Raw genomic sequence first — 16,818 nt, 5'->3', positions numbered from 1 at the left:
CCTTGCCCATTGAGAGCACACCTTGATGTCGCATTAGGATGCACATTGAATTGGGGTGCTCGTGGTGTCGCCAGAGCTCAGGGACAAATCATGCTGGTAGCTCTGGGCTGGCACATCGCTGTCAGCTGACGGTCAGGAATTCAAGCTGTTGGCAGCTACCCCACCCCCACCCCCACCCCCAGAAGCGGGCACTGTTGTGGGTCAAGACACCTCGCTCCAAGACGTGTCTCTGAATGGTGGCCTCTGCCTTCAAATCTGGGCTGCATTTCCCACAGTGGATCACACTGCCTGCAACACTCTAGTTCTGCTGGTTGTTCTGAGGGTGACTGACCCCTCCCTTGACAAGGGGGTGATGCTCCATGCGTTAGATGCACCACCATGTCTACAACAGTTTCCCATTTGTTGGCATTGCAGTCAAATCCAGCTCCCGCCCCGCGTAAAGCCATGGTGAGCAACCTGTCTTGCCCTGGGTAAAGTCAGCACTCTTGGTCTCCCCACCACTCCTGCGCTACCGCCAGGCATGTTGCCTGTAGCCCTTTGCTAATCTGGTGTATGATTAATGATGCTGCCTGGCTGTACTTTGAATTTCCCTGGGCTCTGCTCTCTCATGGTACAGTAAAGTACGTTTCGTGTGCTTTTGTCTTGATTTGAAGCTTTCTTTGTAACTGTTACTTTTCTCATTTTGCTGACTTTGTTAATGATTATCAAGAACTCTTTACATAGGATAGATTCTTACCCCTACGTTTATATACTAAATACAGATTTTTCTCCCAATTCTACCCCCTGTCATGTTCTTTCTTTAATTTTTAAAGATCAGTTTCTTAAGTTAGCAGATGAAGTGATGGGTTTCATTACCTGCCCTTTCCTTCCAACTTTATTTATGGAATATCTTCTATGGAAAACCACCCCTCCCTCCTTTAAGTATATCCAGATCTGTTGGCCTCTTTATTATTTTTTTTTTAATTGTGGCTTTCGTGTCAGGCTTAAGAAGATTAAAATATCTTCCGCATCTGTTCTATTTTTACAGTTCTGAGTTATTATGCGATGACTTGTTTATTTTGTTTTGTTTCTGAATTTGGTGGTTTTTTTTTTTTAATTTGGCCCAAAACATGTTTTTGTGTAAAGTGCAACCGATTCTTACATGTTCAAACTATGAGACACCTCGGGACCACGTGGGTGACGTGCCTGCTCTCTGATGCTTCTCCACAGGGCCGAGAGGGACTCTCTGGAGAACAGCCTCTTTGAGGCTCAGCAGCTGGTAACACAGCTGCAGGCCCAGCAGGAGCAACTAGAAAGAGAGGCCCAGGCTGCTCGGCTCACTCACAGGGCTTTGCAAGGTGCGGCTCACTCACAGGGCTTTGCAAGGTGCGGCAGTGGGTGGACCCTCTTTGCCCTGACTCCCAAGTCACTGTCGGGGTGAACTCAGTCCCTATAAGTGCTGTTCTCCCTCCCTGGGCCTTGTAAGGGGAGACCCAAGGGCTTAGAGCTTGTGTGGGATGTACGGGGGCACCTGGCCCATCCTGCTCTGTGGCCGACTCTGAGCTCAGACCTGAGGTGCCATCACAGGGATGGTATAGTGGCTTCCTGCCTGGCACCCTGTTCCAGTGTTTGTGTCCCCGCTTGGCCTGCCCACCATGTGCTAGCAGAGCAGGCAGCCACCTCTTAAGTGGGTGACTTCGAAGGACAGAGGGCACCGTGATCTGACAGTCCTGACCCTTCACAGTGGAAATGCAGCGGCTGAAAGGTGACTGGGAAGTCCGCGAGACAAAGCTGCAGTGGGATCTGGGACAGCTGCAGCAGCAGGCCGCACAGCAGGAGCAGGAGGCACAGCTGGCCTTGGAGCGCCAGGGACTGGCCCACAGAGAGGACCTGGCTCGGCTGCAGAGGGAGAAGGTCTGCCGTGTCTTCTATGTCCTCCCGACAGGCAGAGGTGGAAGAACAGGGGGAGGGACCTGGCAGGGAAGGCCTTGTATGGTATGGGGGATGGGCAGCTGATGTGCAGAGCAGGCTCTTGCTCGGAGAAGGAACTGAGCCTGAAGATCCATTATCCTGGCTCCAGGCTGCTATAGAGACCAAACAGTTTCACACCTTTCAGACTGTACCACTAGGGTCATTTGACCCTGGAGGCCTTGTTTGTTCCATCCCATTCTTCTACCCACACATCCATCCATCCATCCGTCCGTCTATCCATCCGTCGGTCCATCCATCCACACATTTACCCACCCATATAAACATGTACCTATCTGTCTATCCAAACACACATCCATGTATCCATCCCTCCATCCATATGCATATCCATCCACCTGTCCATCCATCCATCCATCCATCCAGCCAGCCAGCCAGCCAGCCAGCCAGCCATCCATCCATCCAGCCAGCCAGCCAGCCAGCCATCCATCCATCCAGCCATCCATCCATCCATCCAGCCAGCCAGCCAGCCATTTATCTATATACTCACCCATCTTTATGTCCACTTCTACCATGTGACATTTGGTAGAGATTCAGGAGCATCTTAAGATCTGCTAGATTACTATGGGATGGTAGATGCTGAGACCCAGAGAGGCCCTTCCCAGCTTCTGTTTTGGGGAATCTTGTAGAGAAGACAAAGGGAGAACTGATTGCTGGACCACCCATCCCTAGTTCTTCGGGGCTAGGAGGTTTATAAATCTCAGAGCTTCAAGTGTCTACCTGTCTCCCAGTCCTGACCTCACAACCTACCCTTTGCCTTGGCCAGGAGACCCTCAGTTTATCCCTGGCAGAGGAGAAAGAGGTGGCTGCCCAGTGGATGGAACAGCAAAAGGAACTGGTGACAAGAAGTACAGCTGAGAGGGAGGCTCTGGAGGGAGAAATCCAGAGCCTGAAGCAGGAGAGGGATGAGAGCCTCCTCCAGCTGGAGCATGAGATGCAGCAGGTGATGGTGGCATGGGAACTGGGGTCCTTACCTGCGGCAATTCTCTTCTGGGTCCCAGCCCAAGGGCTGCAGTGAGGATTCCCACCTGCAGATGTGTCCTTTCCAGGCTGCTACAGCTTTGAGCTGCCACGGGAATCCTGCTGAACAGACATCCACCCACCCACACATCCAGCCGTCTACACACCCATCCGTTCATCCACATGCTCATATATCAACCATCCAGCCACACGTTCATATGTCATCTAACCAATCACCCCTTCACACACACACACATGCACACCACACACACACACACACTTATATATTCATATATTTCCTTGCACATCCACCCACCTGCCCATCCACACACTTGGATGTCCTTCCACTCATCCGTCTTCCTTCTGCTTACTTGACTGTCCATCTTTCTTTCTGTGCTCACTGACCTCTGCTTACACGCATGGCCATCCAGAAACACACACAGCTCTCCATCCACACAGCTGACCATCCATCCACTAATTTGCCCAGCCATCCCTCTGTCAGCTTCCCTGGCCATCCATCGACCTACCCACTCAGATGCCCTTTCAGCTAGCCATGCATTCAGCTATCTACCCAGGTGCCCAACTCTTCATCCACGTGTCTGTCAACTCCCTCACCTGATCACCCCGTTATCTGCAAGGTCCAGCCACACAACTCTCATCCAACCTGAGCCTTCTTCCGTCCCACAAGTCTAGACACTGGGTGGGAAGGGTTACCCTTGAGCCCAGGCTTTTCCAAGGAACTGGGCCGTCCTCAAGAATTCATTGCTGAGTGAGTTGAGCAGACAAGTACACACATGCAAGCATGCCGTCACAGTGAGCAAGGACGAGAATCTCTGCGCTGATCGCAAATTGCAGGGAGAGAATGTAGGCCACTGGAAGAGGTAGGGGTTGTGACAAGACTGTGTGTCTAATGAACTGACTGTCAGCACTCTAGCCTCATAAGCTATTGGACTGGTACGAAATTGAGAAGGGCACGTGTTGGTCTCCTGCCCATGTACACTCCGGGCACGGGAGCCGTGATTTTTAACTGTGTCCCATACTGGAGGAAGCTAAGGCCTTGCAAGAGGAGCAGGGTATTGAAATGAGAGCAAGAGGCTGGGGTGAGAGCATTCAGTAATATCTGGGGTGCATGTGTCAGTATGGGCACCAGAATCTGTGTGAACTGAATGGCAAGGACTGCGGAGGAGCCCTGAAGGCCCCACGTACCAGGTACACGTGATGGAAAACAGGGCTGTTTCCAAGCAGGAGTAATATGAAGGGGGTTGGGGTAATGAGGATGAAGTCAGAGAGGACACAGAGAGCTTAAAGCTGAAAGAGCTGCACCTGTGAAGGATCCAGGGGCACTTGGAACGCAGTGGCATCATCCCCATGGGTGTATGAGAAGATGCTCAGAGAAGCAACCTATCTGGGGCAGTGGTCAAGGCCCTACAAAGTCCCTCACTGCCATCTGAGACCACCCACCAGGCCACACCACCTATTCCCATCTGACTGAAGCTTCCTGGTCTCAGAAACAGCCCCAAGAGAGGAGCGTCAATAAAAGGAGAACAAGCTGCGAAGATGGCCTCCAATGGTGTCCCCAGACCCACAACAGGGCCACGATAACATTGTGCTCCAATGCTATAATCCAGAAAGCCAGGCGTGTGGGCAGTGGTCACCACAGCAGCCAGGGGACTCTCCCTGGCCCTCTGCCCACACCATTTGCTCCCCCTCATGTCAACATGAAGCAACAGTGCCTGGTGGGGAAGATCTGGCAGGCAGAACTTGCATGCCACGCCTCTTGGAAGAAACTGACAATTTCAACCATAAGGCAATCTTCAGGAGACCTCAGGCAAGAGGAGAGAGTCTGCATGGACCAGGCCTCAAAGAAACAAGACAACTGGCTATGAAGGACCATTTCCCCTTAATTCTCCGCTCTTGTAGTCTGCTGGGCCTGAACCATGACCTGTTCACCTCGCCGCAGCAAAAGTCACACTCTGTCCTTCATGAAGTCTTGCTTAGGATTTCAACAAGTATTTTTTTGCTATGTCCATTAGTGAGAACTTCAAGAAGGGAAATCAAGGCCCCAGGTCTCAAAGGTCTCACAGGCCAGGGGTGGGCGGGTTACCAGAATGAGGCAGAAGAAAGCAAGCATACGTTCTGACAGGGAGCGGATAGGTGAGGAGCAAAGGGTTGTTTGTTTATTTTTTAATTCTTTGAAACATGGAGAGTGGCATTCCTGCCGTGCCACCTCTTCTTCAGGGACTACTGTCATTCTTAAATTCCTCAGCAATACAACCCATCCTAGCTGCCGTGGGCTAGATGTATGGTGGCTGGAAGCTAAAGGGATGCTCTCCTGCTACCCCTACTTCTGACCAGCCTCGCCGCAAGTGTGGGAAGTGTCGTGACCCACAAGTGGAGAGTCAGGGGAAGGACTGGATCATCAGGAATGTGCTCTGCTTGCTGCTGTAGTTTTATCTTAATCAGGACAAGCCAGGGCACCAGTTTGAATGCAGCTCCCAGTGATACTGGCCCATCACACTTCTAGCCTGTCTGTATTTACCAACCAGAACTCTCCCTGAGCCGGTGTCCAAGGCTCTTGGGACTTCTCTGCCTGGCATGATCAATGATATGACTGGGACATGGTTGAAGTCTGTTTCCAGCCCTGCCATTGGGGGAGCTGGGTCTCCCCGAGTCTGGCTGCTGTGTCCTGCTCAAACCCTTGGTGAGACAGACATTCTTGGGGTATAGTGTTATCAGCGGCTTCTTCGTGATCACTGTAGGAAGCGGTAATGGGGACATGAAACACCAGTCTTTCCAGTGAGAACCAGACCTCTGACCATGGAGAAGTGGGAGCGGCATGAAGGATTGTGAACCCCCAAAGGGGAGAGTAGGGTGAAGGAGTATGTTGCCGGTAAAGGCCTGAGCTCAGGACCACCCCCTGCCCAGTGGCAGGGTATGCAAACAAAAGCTGGTGAGCCTGGCAGGAAACTTAACATGGCATTCATTCTGTTGTGCCTCAGACAGGGAGCCCTAGCAGCTCTGCTGAGCTCCCCGACTCTTCAGCTCCCTTACAAGCTCTCTGTCTCCTCATGTCCAGGCAATGTCTCTGAAGGAAGCAGAGAAGAGCCTGCTGAGCAAGGAGCTCTCTGGGGCTAACAGAGAGCTGGAACGGACCCGCCAGGAGGCCCAGCACCAGCAAGCACAAGCTGAGGTGAGCCCCACTGACGGCAGTTCCCAGGCAAGGTCAGACTGCTGCCTGGTCCTTTAGGGCCAAGCAAGTCCTGGCAGAGCCCCCCAGGATACCCCCATTCTGTCTGCTCCTAGAAGTATACCCCCCTCTTTGTGTCTTCCTGAGTCTTACGTTCCTCTGGCCTCCAAGTTTCCTGCTGGGAGAAACTACGATCTCAAAGGCAGAAATAGCCAAGTGATTATGGCTCTCTATGCCTTGGCCCCTGCCTGTTGCTGGCTGTGGACACCTGGGACTCTTCTGGCCTGGTGCTCCCAGGACTTGATCAAGACTGACAGGAGGGCCAGACTGGACCATACACTGGATAGCAACAGCCAGGAGAGGAGTAGACCCAGGCCTATGTCCCCACCTTCTGGTCTATATAGCACGAACCTTGCCTGTTGTGCTCAAGCTAGTTCTAATAAAGCCCGGTTGTGGGAGGGCATACGACTAATCTTACTGGTGGAGATTGCCTCCACAGGAGGCTGTTCCTGCGGCCAGTCTTTGACTCTCAGAGATCTGTTCTTGTTACCCACATGGGCGATGAGAGAAGATCACCCAGCTGGAGCGAGAGGCAGGTGCACAGAGGTGGCAGGCCCTTGGGGAGGATGATCTGGTGGCTTTGATGGACGTAGGTAGGGGCTGGTCCCCAGTGCTGTGTAGTAGGAAATGGTGTGGCAATTAGATGCGACTCCCCACCCCAGTACACATACCCTGACCCCCCCCCCCATCACAGATGAGGACAACCTAAATGGTACCCAGGCTCCAGAAGCTTCCCCTGGCTCCTTTTCCTCTTGCTCTGTTTTCTCTCATCCCCAGTCCCCGAGTCTATGGTTATGTTCTTCTTTCCAAGTTGCACCTTTCCCAATCTCTGCCCTCTGAGCAGGAAAGCATCCTGAGACCCTGGGAGCTGCTGCCTCCTCGTAGACCAGTCTCTGCAGCTTCTGGAGCCTTCTCTCACGCTGGCCAAATCTCCCCCTGGGCTAGGGACCAGGCCTTCCAGCCAGCTCGGCTCCTCGGGGAGCTCATTAAGGGTTCTTTTGCCACCTCGGCTTAGAAAATGGAAATTAAAACCCGCTGAGAGAGGGGAAGTACAGCCAAGGAACCCCAGCTGTGGGGTGACATGGCACTGAGCCACCAATGGGTGGAGGGGCCTACTGGCCTGAGTCATCATTGCCTCCAGGAGCTGGTCCCCCAAGATTCACAGGGAACCACAACCTCACTGAGCAAGCAATTCTGGACCATGTGGGCCACAAAACCATTGACCTGGCCATCCTAGGTGACTCGTGCTCATTGAGAAGGAGAGCAGGGGCTAAGGGCCAGAGGGAGAGGTGGGGCGGATGGAAGCCTCTCTGTAGCCTTAACCCCAGGTGGTGACCTGCAAAATGCAGGGGTGGGGGTGGGGCTTCCACGAGCACTTGGTGCCTCTCTGTAAAACAGCAGGTTCTGGAGGGGCCCTAACTTCGCCTGCCTAGATGTCTCTATTCCCAGCCTATCAGGCACAGTAGCCTATCAGGGGGAAAGAGTGCTTTCTTCCGAATGCTGAGGTCCTTGCAGTCCTGGAAAAAAACCATGTGAGGCCTAGGATGGGGCCCAGAGTGAGTGGGGAAGAATCCTAATGAGGGACTGCACTGAGCCTCGTCAAGGTGAGGAGAGTAACATCTTCGGACAAGGAAGTGCTTCAGACTGTACCCAGGAACTGGTGCCTAGAGGACCTCAGTCTCCTCTGGGTGCTCAGCAGTCTGCAGGGATAGTCTGTGGTGCAACGGGACAGCAGACATGGCTGCACTGAGTCCAGGGCACTGCACAGCTGCCAGGTTATGATGGCAGCATTCAAAATACGAAACTAGGACACATACATTTAGGGCACATTTATTTATAGATGGTAGGATGGTAGCTGTCCTCTATTGCCACCTACCCACCCACTGGAAAGTTCAGGAACTGGGTACCAGGTGGACAGGGACGTATGTGGTGAGCAGTGCCCAGTCCTGTTCCACATCTCTCCACTGGGATTTCTGCTTCCTTGCCCCACGCCAACCCGACATTGACCGTAGTGGATGCCCCAGGACCAGTCAGACCTGGGTGACTCGAGTAGCAGAAAGTTTCACTGGGGTAGAGGTTCAGCCCCAGATCCATTGCTTGCCCAGGTAGTGCCACTGGGGGCAGGACCTGTTCACTTGCTAAGCAACTGTTCCTGTCCCCCTCTCTATATAAAGTGGGCTAAACAGGACTGTTGGACAGAAAAGGACACCTGAGCCCCGCCCCCCACCAACCAGGCCATGTCCACTCGCTTGCCACGAGCCGAGGGCTTGGGAATCCCAGAAGGAAAGTGAAGAGCTGTAGGCATGGGCCTCATCTCAGAGCATCCATACCACGTGTTTCATCTCATGGCCTGGCAGTCGGGTTGCAGACCGGCCTCCCAGAAACCCAGTGGTCCCTCTATCCCCAGGCCACCATCACCGCCGTGACGAAAGAGCTGAGGACTCTCCAGGTCCAGTTTGAGGAGGCCATCTCCACCCACCAGAGAGAAGCCGAAACTCTGAGAGAAAAGCTCCGGGAGATAGCAGCCGAGCGGAGCAGTGTGAGGAGGGAGGTGAGGAGATGGCCCTGAGAGGGTAAGGATGCAGGAGAAAGGAAGATACCACAAGACCAGCAAGAGTCAAACGGACTGCCCCACTTGGTTCGGTAACCAGGGGCATCTCTCTGGGGTGTGAAATGGTACCTGGCTCCTGACATCAGCTGGGGAAAGCGGGCCATGGCCTAGTATTATTTCTAGCCCAAAGTGATAGATTGGGCTTTAAGAGACTTGACAGGACAGAGCCGAGCCATGGCTAAGAGAAAGCAGAGCTGCTATTGTTTGCTGCAGGTAGATGTGAGGTCCAGTCATGGCTGCCACTAGGCCTGCCTCCTCCCAGGGAGACCACAGAGCATCTGTGCTTCTGTGGGGACAGTCAGAGACTGGCTACCCAGGGATACTAGCCGTGGACAATTGATCAGAACCATGGCACGGGCTCCAGGGTCTCTCCAGCCTAACCTTCACCTCTACACAGTTCGGAGACCAGGAGACAGAAACAGGGAGCTGTCATTGTACAGTGGCTTCCAAAGCCTGACTGAGGGACCACAGTGACACAGGGGTGGGGATGCTATCTAAACATCTGTCCACCTAATGAGCCATGGGGAGCCTGTACAAGAGGCATGGTGCTGGGGTGGCATGAAGCTGAGTTTAGAATATGCAGGGCAGAGAGGCAGAAGTGGGATGGTGGTGGGATTTTCAGGAACAATCTTGGGCCCTGATGCTCCCACAGAGGCTCCAGGAGTCACATGATCACAACAGGATGGGGGACAGTCTTGGGCGGAGCTAGAAGAGGCCAGGGCTAGGCCAGGCAGGGGCCCAGCAGGCCGGTGGATGGAAAGGTGTTTCTGAGGAGTTCTGACAGGACTTGGGGGCTCCTGGGAGAGGCAAGGGCAGGAGGGTATGTGGATTGAGGATGGAGGGGGGTCAGCCAGAACCCAGGTGGGGCCTGTGGGGACAAAGCGGCCTCACAGCTTCTGGGCTGTGTGCCAAGGCTGGCAGGCAGGGCAGCTGGCCTGGTGTGGTGAGGAGAGGGGCTCTCCCTCCCCAAGTACACCCCAAGGGGCCGGCCAAGAGCCCGGGAGAGGAAGAGAGCATGACTGAACATGACGGGCTGTTTATATTGGCCCCAAAGAGAACGGGCTCCTTCCAACAGATTTCAAAGCCGAGGCCTGGTCAGCGACCACATGGAGAAGCAAAGTGTAATTTCAAAACTGGGGGCAGAGAGAGGAGGATCTAGGGGAGGGGGGCTCTTTGTTCTAGTCAGATGAAGAATATGAACCTCACAGCAAAGTCAAGTTTTCAGTAAAGAAGCCTCCCCACCCCCCAGAAAGTGATAAGGAGTGACGGGAGTCTGAGAAGGTGGGGCTGGAGCAGAAAAAAGAAATGATTGCAGAAGGGTGTCCCAGGGGCCAGGTTGGTTCAGAATTCCCCCACTTTCAACTGCGGGAACGTGCATGTTCTCACAGACCTTCTTGGGGTTCACACACATGTAAATATGCACACAGACATGTAAGCCTACATGTTGATAACCTCCCATTTGTATGCACATATGTGCACATCTTGTGCAACCTAGGACAGCACACATCTATGAACACAGGTACACGCTGGTATGTGCACACCAAGCAATGTGCATAGGCATACCTAAGGCATTCACACACACACTTGCAGGGCTCGCATAAGAAAGCACAGACATCAAGAAGCATATACATGTGCATGTAGATGAAGAGCAAACACACATGCATACTTAGAAGCACACCCATCATACATGTGTAAGCATACATCTATATGCATGCACACATATCCTTTGGGTGTGCACAAAGCACACATGAATATCCTCCCTCATGCATGCATGCATGCATGAATGCTACAGGCTACCCTGCTGTCACCTCTCCCCTGCTTGCCTTGCTGCCCTCCTCCCTGCAGAGCTCTGGAGTTGCCTCCCTGCAGGATATTTCAAAAGAGACTGTTTATACAACTTCTAGTAAAGAAATAATTATTATAATCACATTAAGCGATTTGGCTGTAAAATTCCTGCAAAAGGGATGGATGTCCTCAAGAGGCGGTGGGTGGGGGTGCTGGACAGCAGGGGGGGAGGAGGTGTCCTGGCAGCAGGGGGGCCCTTCCCCCATTTGTTTTTCTTATTTTCATCTCCCCTACTCCGGGAAATGAGTGCAGCTCCTTTTATGATGGACAGGCCCTCTCCCTGGTCCTTGACCTTCTGGGTGGATTCTGCTGAGCTCAGCGGAAAATGCTCTGCACGGTTGTGGCTCCCACATGTGGGGGGTGGGTGGGGAGCAGCGGGGAGGCCCTGGCCCTTCCCAAAAACAGAACAACAATAACAGCGGGCGTACTCTGGAGCCAGGCCGGCCGGGGGCCTGGACAATGTCCCGTGAAAACAGCTAGCAGAGAGGGGTTTGCTTTTGGCAAACCAGCAACTCAACATCACTGAGTTCTTGTGGCTTCCTCTCTCAACATGTCCCTGCTGGCTTCCTCCACCTCCTCCCCAGGGACACTTGAGAGCCAGGATGGAGCCTTCTCTGAGGCTTCTGGTCAGACTTGTAGGTTGGGACTGGGAGGCCTCAGCAAGTCCCTATCCCATAGCCTGTGAGCTAAGAGTGGACTGGTCCTTCTCTGGACCCTTCCATATAGAACCTGGGTGCCCAGAGATGCTTTATTCCCCAGGGCAGGAAACCAGGATTTAGTACCCCTGCAGTGTGAAGGCCCTATCCTCAATTCCAGAATGATGGGGTCATCCTCTGGGCCATGGGCCAGCCAGCAGGAGATGGGAACTTACACTGTGACCCCTTGCCTTCCCTGGGTCAGTTCACAGAGGTACTAAGTGGACTAAGTGGCCTCCCTTATGTTTGAGGGTATCCATACCCCTGCCTTGGAGACTCTTATGATGCTTATAGCCTCCTGCTTCAGCAATGGGGCAGCCTGGCCTGAAAAGCCCTGAGTCTACTGGAGAATTCGAAGAGCGCAGATGCCTGAGCTCTCCCTCTCTCTCCCCTGTCTCCCTCACTATTAAGAGGCTGGAAAGGATGGTTGAGCTCCATCCTCTTAGCAACAACTATGTAGTTGCTGGTGCTAAGCACCTGGCTGCTGACCCACACTACCTATATAGTTATCAAAAGGGAGGAGCAGGCCTCGGGTTAGCAGGTTAAAAAAAAAGCTATCAGTAGTCAAAGCTACGTGTAAACAAAACTATGCCCCAGAAAGGCCCTGCTGAACCCCAATCCACATCTCAGCATTCTACAGAGTGAACATAGCATGGAGCCAGCTCCAGGAACAGTCAAGGCGAAAGCTTTCTGGGCCTTGAACCCCCGGGGACCCGCTTTCTCTCGCAAGTGCTGGGTGACTGGGGGTATCCAGCTAGAGTCAGAATCCTGTACCCTCTCTGGTTCCTGGAGCAGCTCCTTGTGCACCCACGGGTCCCCAAACTGGTCACTAGAGCACATTTCTCCCGTAGGCAGAGGGGCTACAGGCCCAGCTGAACATGGCCCATGAACGGCTGTCTGAACTGCGCCAAGAGCTTCGGGACAGTGAAGCGAGTCATGAAGGGCTCCGCAGGGAGGCCTTGGAGGCCCAACGGGCGCTGGACGATGAGGCTCAGGAGAAGAATGTGCTGCAGCACTCCAACACTAAGCTGCGGGCCACCATCCACAGGGTTGAGCAAGAGAAGGCCAGGTACGACAGGGTGTGATGGGTAACCTATAGAGTAGTTATGGGAAGAGCCTGCAGCCCTGCTATTCAGCCAGGCCATAGTGAGAGAGTGCAGGCTGGCAGGGGTAGCCTGTAAGCTGGGTCAGAAAGACAGTGAAAGCAACCTTCAGCTACCCCGATTAAAATGCCTACAAACGCTAGTCTATTTGGGGAGGCTAAAGACCAAGCCAGCCTGTTCCTGTCCTCAAGGAGTTCCCGTCCAGTAGGCTTAACAGGTGAGGGAACTGAAGTCCCCATGAGTGGCTCAGGAGGCTGGGCCGGACAAGGGGTCTTTGGGGGGGTGATAGAGAGGTAAAAGAGGGTGAGGCTAAAGAGGAGCTGAGAAGTGAAAGTGGACAGGGGCGCACTTCTTGGTACTAAGACTTGGATAGACTCTGAGTCAAGGATAACAGGAGCCCTCCAGAGGTCAGGTCTTAGGGCAGAGCATAGGGCACACACAAAGAATAACATCTCTCTGGGGAGGGTCTGTCTGACGAGCTCTGGACCCAGTGTCCAGCCAGCCTGTGATCTGCTTAGTTTAAAGCGGTCCAAGGAGGAGCAGGAGCAAAGGCTGCTGGTACTTCAGGAGGCCCAAGCAGCAGCTCAGAAGGATGCCTGCGAGCTGAGGACCAGGGTGCAGGAGTTGGAACAGGCACAGGCAGATACCCGCCGGAAGCTCCAGGAGCGCCACAGACAGGTGAGGGGACCTCCACCCAACCAGGCTGCCCCAGGTCCTCCTCCCCTGTCCCTGTCTCATAGCCATAGAGTGACACTGGCCAGAGCTACTCCCCTGGGGAGAGCTATAACCAACACACAGCTGCTTCCCAACCTCCCCAGTCAGCACTCTCACCCAAAGAGGAGCCCCACATATATGTCTGCAGAGTAGGAGAGGTTAGATCCCAAGCCCTCTGGCCTGAACTGAGGCCCCTCAAATGTGGACAGCTCCTAAGTGGAGGCCCCGTGACAAGAGGCAAGGGCTAAGGGGGCTGCTGGGTCCCTGACCCCTCAGCACCGCCCCTACATCCTAGATAAGGACACTGGAAGCTGAGAACCTGAGGAAGAGGAAGGAGGTGAACGAGCTGCGGGCCCAAGTTTCTCAGGATGCACAGCAGCGACATAAGAACCTGCAGGAGGCACTGGAGCTGCAGAGGCAGGTAGCTGAGGCCCAGGCTGCCTGTGACAGTGCCCAGAAGGAGGTAGGAAGGCTTTTTTCCCCTCTTAGGGAGACCACCGAGCTCTGGTACAAACGGGGACTGAGACAAGGTCCCTGGGAACACCTGTAGGGGAGGCAGGAGGCAATGAGAGGGATTGGTGGAAAGAGGCCTGATGTTCATTTCTGTCTCCATCCACTGTCCCCGTGATAACCTGACCATGTGCAGCAAGGGGTGTGCGAAAGGAATCAGAGGGCAAGGGGTTTGGTTAAGCTGTAACCCATTTATTTCCCCGGATTTGTTTTAGGAAAGAGCCGAGTCTTGCCCAGGTGCTAGGCAGAGTCCTGGGCAGGAGCCAGGTAGGGAGGCCTCAGGACACGGAGTTAATGCCTAGACCTTGCCCGCCCACATCACACATGCCCAACCCTTGCACACACACCCCTGTACCCCGGACTCACACAGCCCCTAGGCCAGCTCCCAAGACACCGTCTAACCACAGCCCAGGACTGTAGTTCAGTGTACTAAAGGTATTGCATACCTCCAGGGACAGAGGGGCCTTTCTGAGCCCAGCAGTCCCTAGCTTCCATACCCGAAACGCATGCCTGGCCATCCTGAACACCAGTCATGCCTAGAATGTGGGGGCTTAGCTCCCAAGCTCAGGCGACCCAGAATGACCTCAGCCCCACACCTCCTTCTGTGAATAGGGCCATTGTTAGGATGCAGTCACCCAGAAAGGGACATGAGGCCAGGCTCCCCTTGCTGGCTCAGGGGAAGGGGCAAGCTGCCTTCCTGTCTTCCCCATGCCTGTGCATTCCCAGCTCATGCATGCATGAATATGTAGAGCACAGGTATTGTCCCATGGCAAGAAACATAACAAAGCACGCTTTGGTCACTACTGTGCTCTGAAGCGGCTGGTGAAGAAGAGTGGCTGAGGCGGGTCCCTAGCAGAAGGCAGCCAGTCTGTGGCCCTAGCTAGCTGCAATTTTGCAGACAGCTCCCAGCAGGGTTCTCTGCTGCTGACGGATACACCATGATGCTGAGGCAGCAGTCCTAACCTGGCTTGGGTATACCCACCTGCTAAACACTAGGAGACAGAGCTAGGGCACCTACCAGCTATAACCTGTCTTGAAATGATGTTTCATAAGGGCATGCAGAACAGGGTTTTCCTACTGGCCTGGCTGAGCCATTGATTCAACCAGCCTAGATGTCGGAATCCTACATCTGAGTCCCAATGTCCTTCCTACAGGTTCTAGGGCTACAGCAAAAGTTGGCCGAAGTTGAGGTTGCAGGGGAGGCCCGAGCAAAGCAGCTGGAGGGACATCTCTGTGAGAGCCAGAAGGCTGAGCAGACCCTGCGGGCCGAGCTGCGCAAACTCACCAGGAAGCTACGACAGGCCAGCAGCCAGGTTGACAGCCTCCAGGGCAGCCTGGACAATGCCTGTAGCCGAGTCCACATCCTGGAGCAGGAGCTGGCACAGGCTGAGGGTGCCAGGCACAATGCAGAGGCCCAGCTGGGCCGACTGTGCTCCACACTCCGCAGTGGCCTAGGGCTCCGGAGCCAAAGCCACGGGGACTCTCCAGGGAGGTCCCGTTCTCCCACAACAGGTCAGTGATTTCGGCTCTGTTCTGTTCCCAACCTGAGTACCCCAACCTCTCCTTAGGCCTCACAACCCACATAATAAGGAGGCCAGACCAGCCCCAACAATTTTAGGAGTCTGTGCTTACCATAGCTTTGCTTCCAGCTCCTATAGGCAGGATATCTATGTGTCTCTTCCTACCCACATTCCCCTGGCTCTCACCTCCTGCAGGCAGCTCCCAGACTCGCCCTGGACGCCAAAGGGACAGTTCCCCTACTAGATCCTACTCTCCATCCCGATGGCCCTCACCTGTACCTGGAGACCTTGACTCACAGATCATAGATGTGGCCTCTGTCAGGGATGCCCTGAGGGACTTGGTGCAAAAGCTTCAAGAAGCCCAGCAGGAGCGGGTAAAAGAGATTCAGGTCTTCCACATCCGTATGGGCATATACCCCCAGGGACTCTGGGAGGCAGGGAGGAGTTTAATCACTCACTGAAGACTGCTGTCTATGTGTCTGTCCATTTATGGGCCTGATGAGATGCTGGGAAACACTCTGTGGTCAGTTTTTAGACTGCCCTGTGGTGACAAACACCAGGAATGCCACCACCTCTCAGATCCAACTGCCTCACATGGCACAGGGTCACTCTGTCCTTCAGGGTAGGCAGCAGAAAGTGCCCTGGAGCTCACATTGCTGAAGCTTCTAGAGTCTGAGACACACTGCATTATACATCTGGCCAGGACACCTGAGTGTTCCCCACGGTCTCTCACATGGAGACATTCTCCCCTCCTATTAACCAATACCTCTGGTGCCAGGACTCCACAAGGGACACAGTGGCTGTCCCCTTATGATTTCCTTGCTAACAGATGAGCTTGGGACAGACCATAATCACAAAGACCACAGGGGTTGCCTACCTTTTCCCTGTGGGCTCCCCCTTCCCACAATGCTAGATCTGTGGGTAAGTTTCTCAGCTCTAATCCTTAGCCTACTCTTCCAGCCTCCTATGGCCACCCCTGGAAGCTCCCCCACTTTATATCCATGCTCCCAAATCTAGGCTCCTCAGGCTCTGCCCAAAGCCAGCCTGTATGCCTTCCAAAGCTAGTGTGTAAGTTCAGCCATCCACCATAGCTGGCTTCCCTGCAGCTTATGGTTTCACAACTCTGTCCCATATGTTATTGGCTTGATCAGAAAACGCCTGCCTGGCCACCCAGCTCACTAGAAAATATTTTGCCGCCTCCCTCTTGCCTGCCAGAACTCCCCCTGCTGAGTTCTTTCTCTCTGCCTAGGACAACTCTTGCATCCAGGTGGCCAGTTTGAGCAGCCGCTTGAGAGAGGCAGAGAGCGAGCTCATCCACCTACAGAGCCGTGTGGAGCAGCTACAGAGGGACCTAGCAGATGCAGTGGAAGGTAGATCTCTCCTTCCTATGAGGGGGCCCTTCCATGGCCCTTCCTTAGCCACTTTTAGTGTATGGTCTCAGGAGGGCTCTGGGGTAGGCCTGGGACTGTACCCAATCCCCAGGATGGCTCAATGCCACCTTTCTCAGTAATGACTTCTTAATAGAGGAGTGGACTCCAGAGACCTCTGGGACCTGCTGAACCTAACCATACCCCCACACACACCTCAGGCCAGCTGCAACTGTGCCCTCCTCTACTTGGCACCCTCCCTTCCAGAAGGACACATGACT

At 54.0% G+C, this 16,818-nt stretch overlaps 1 protein-coding gene across 1 annotated transcript in view; it reads left to right on the top strand.

The window, feature by feature from the left end:
* Crocc2 (ciliary rootlet coiled-coil, rootletin family member 2) overlaps positions 1-16,818 on the top strand; it is a 61,885-nt gene that overhangs the window by 30,412 nt on the left and 14,655 nt on the right. Inside the window, exons 17-27 of the mRNA XM_038340768.1 lie at positions 1,210-1,337; positions 1,724-1,893; positions 2,732-2,908; positions 6,002-6,115; positions 8,580-8,723; positions 12,175-12,392; positions 12,945-13,104; positions 13,436-13,603; positions 14,805-15,162; positions 15,366-15,544; positions 16,420-16,540. Of these exons, the coding sequence (XP_038196696.1) occupies positions 1,210-1,337; positions 1,724-1,893; positions 2,732-2,908; positions 6,002-6,115; positions 8,580-8,723; positions 12,175-12,392; positions 12,945-13,104; positions 13,436-13,603; positions 14,805-15,162; positions 15,366-15,544; positions 16,420-16,540 (1,937 nt within the window). The remainder of the gene's footprint in view (positions 1-1,209; positions 1,338-1,723; positions 1,894-2,731; positions 2,909-6,001; positions 6,116-8,579; positions 8,724-12,174; positions 12,393-12,944; positions 13,105-13,435; positions 13,604-14,804; positions 15,163-15,365; positions 15,545-16,419; positions 16,541-16,818) is intronic.

Source organism: Arvicola amphibius, chromosome 8 (assembly GCF_903992535.2).
Source record: "Arvicola amphibius chromosome 8, mArvAmp1.2, whole genome shotgun sequence".
In the NCBI taxonomy this organism is placed as follows: domain Eukaryota; kingdom Metazoa; phylum Chordata; class Mammalia; order Rodentia; family Cricetidae; genus Arvicola; species Arvicola amphibius.
Note: the sequence above shows the minus strand (reverse complement) of the source record. Positions and strands in the feature narration are given on the sequence as shown.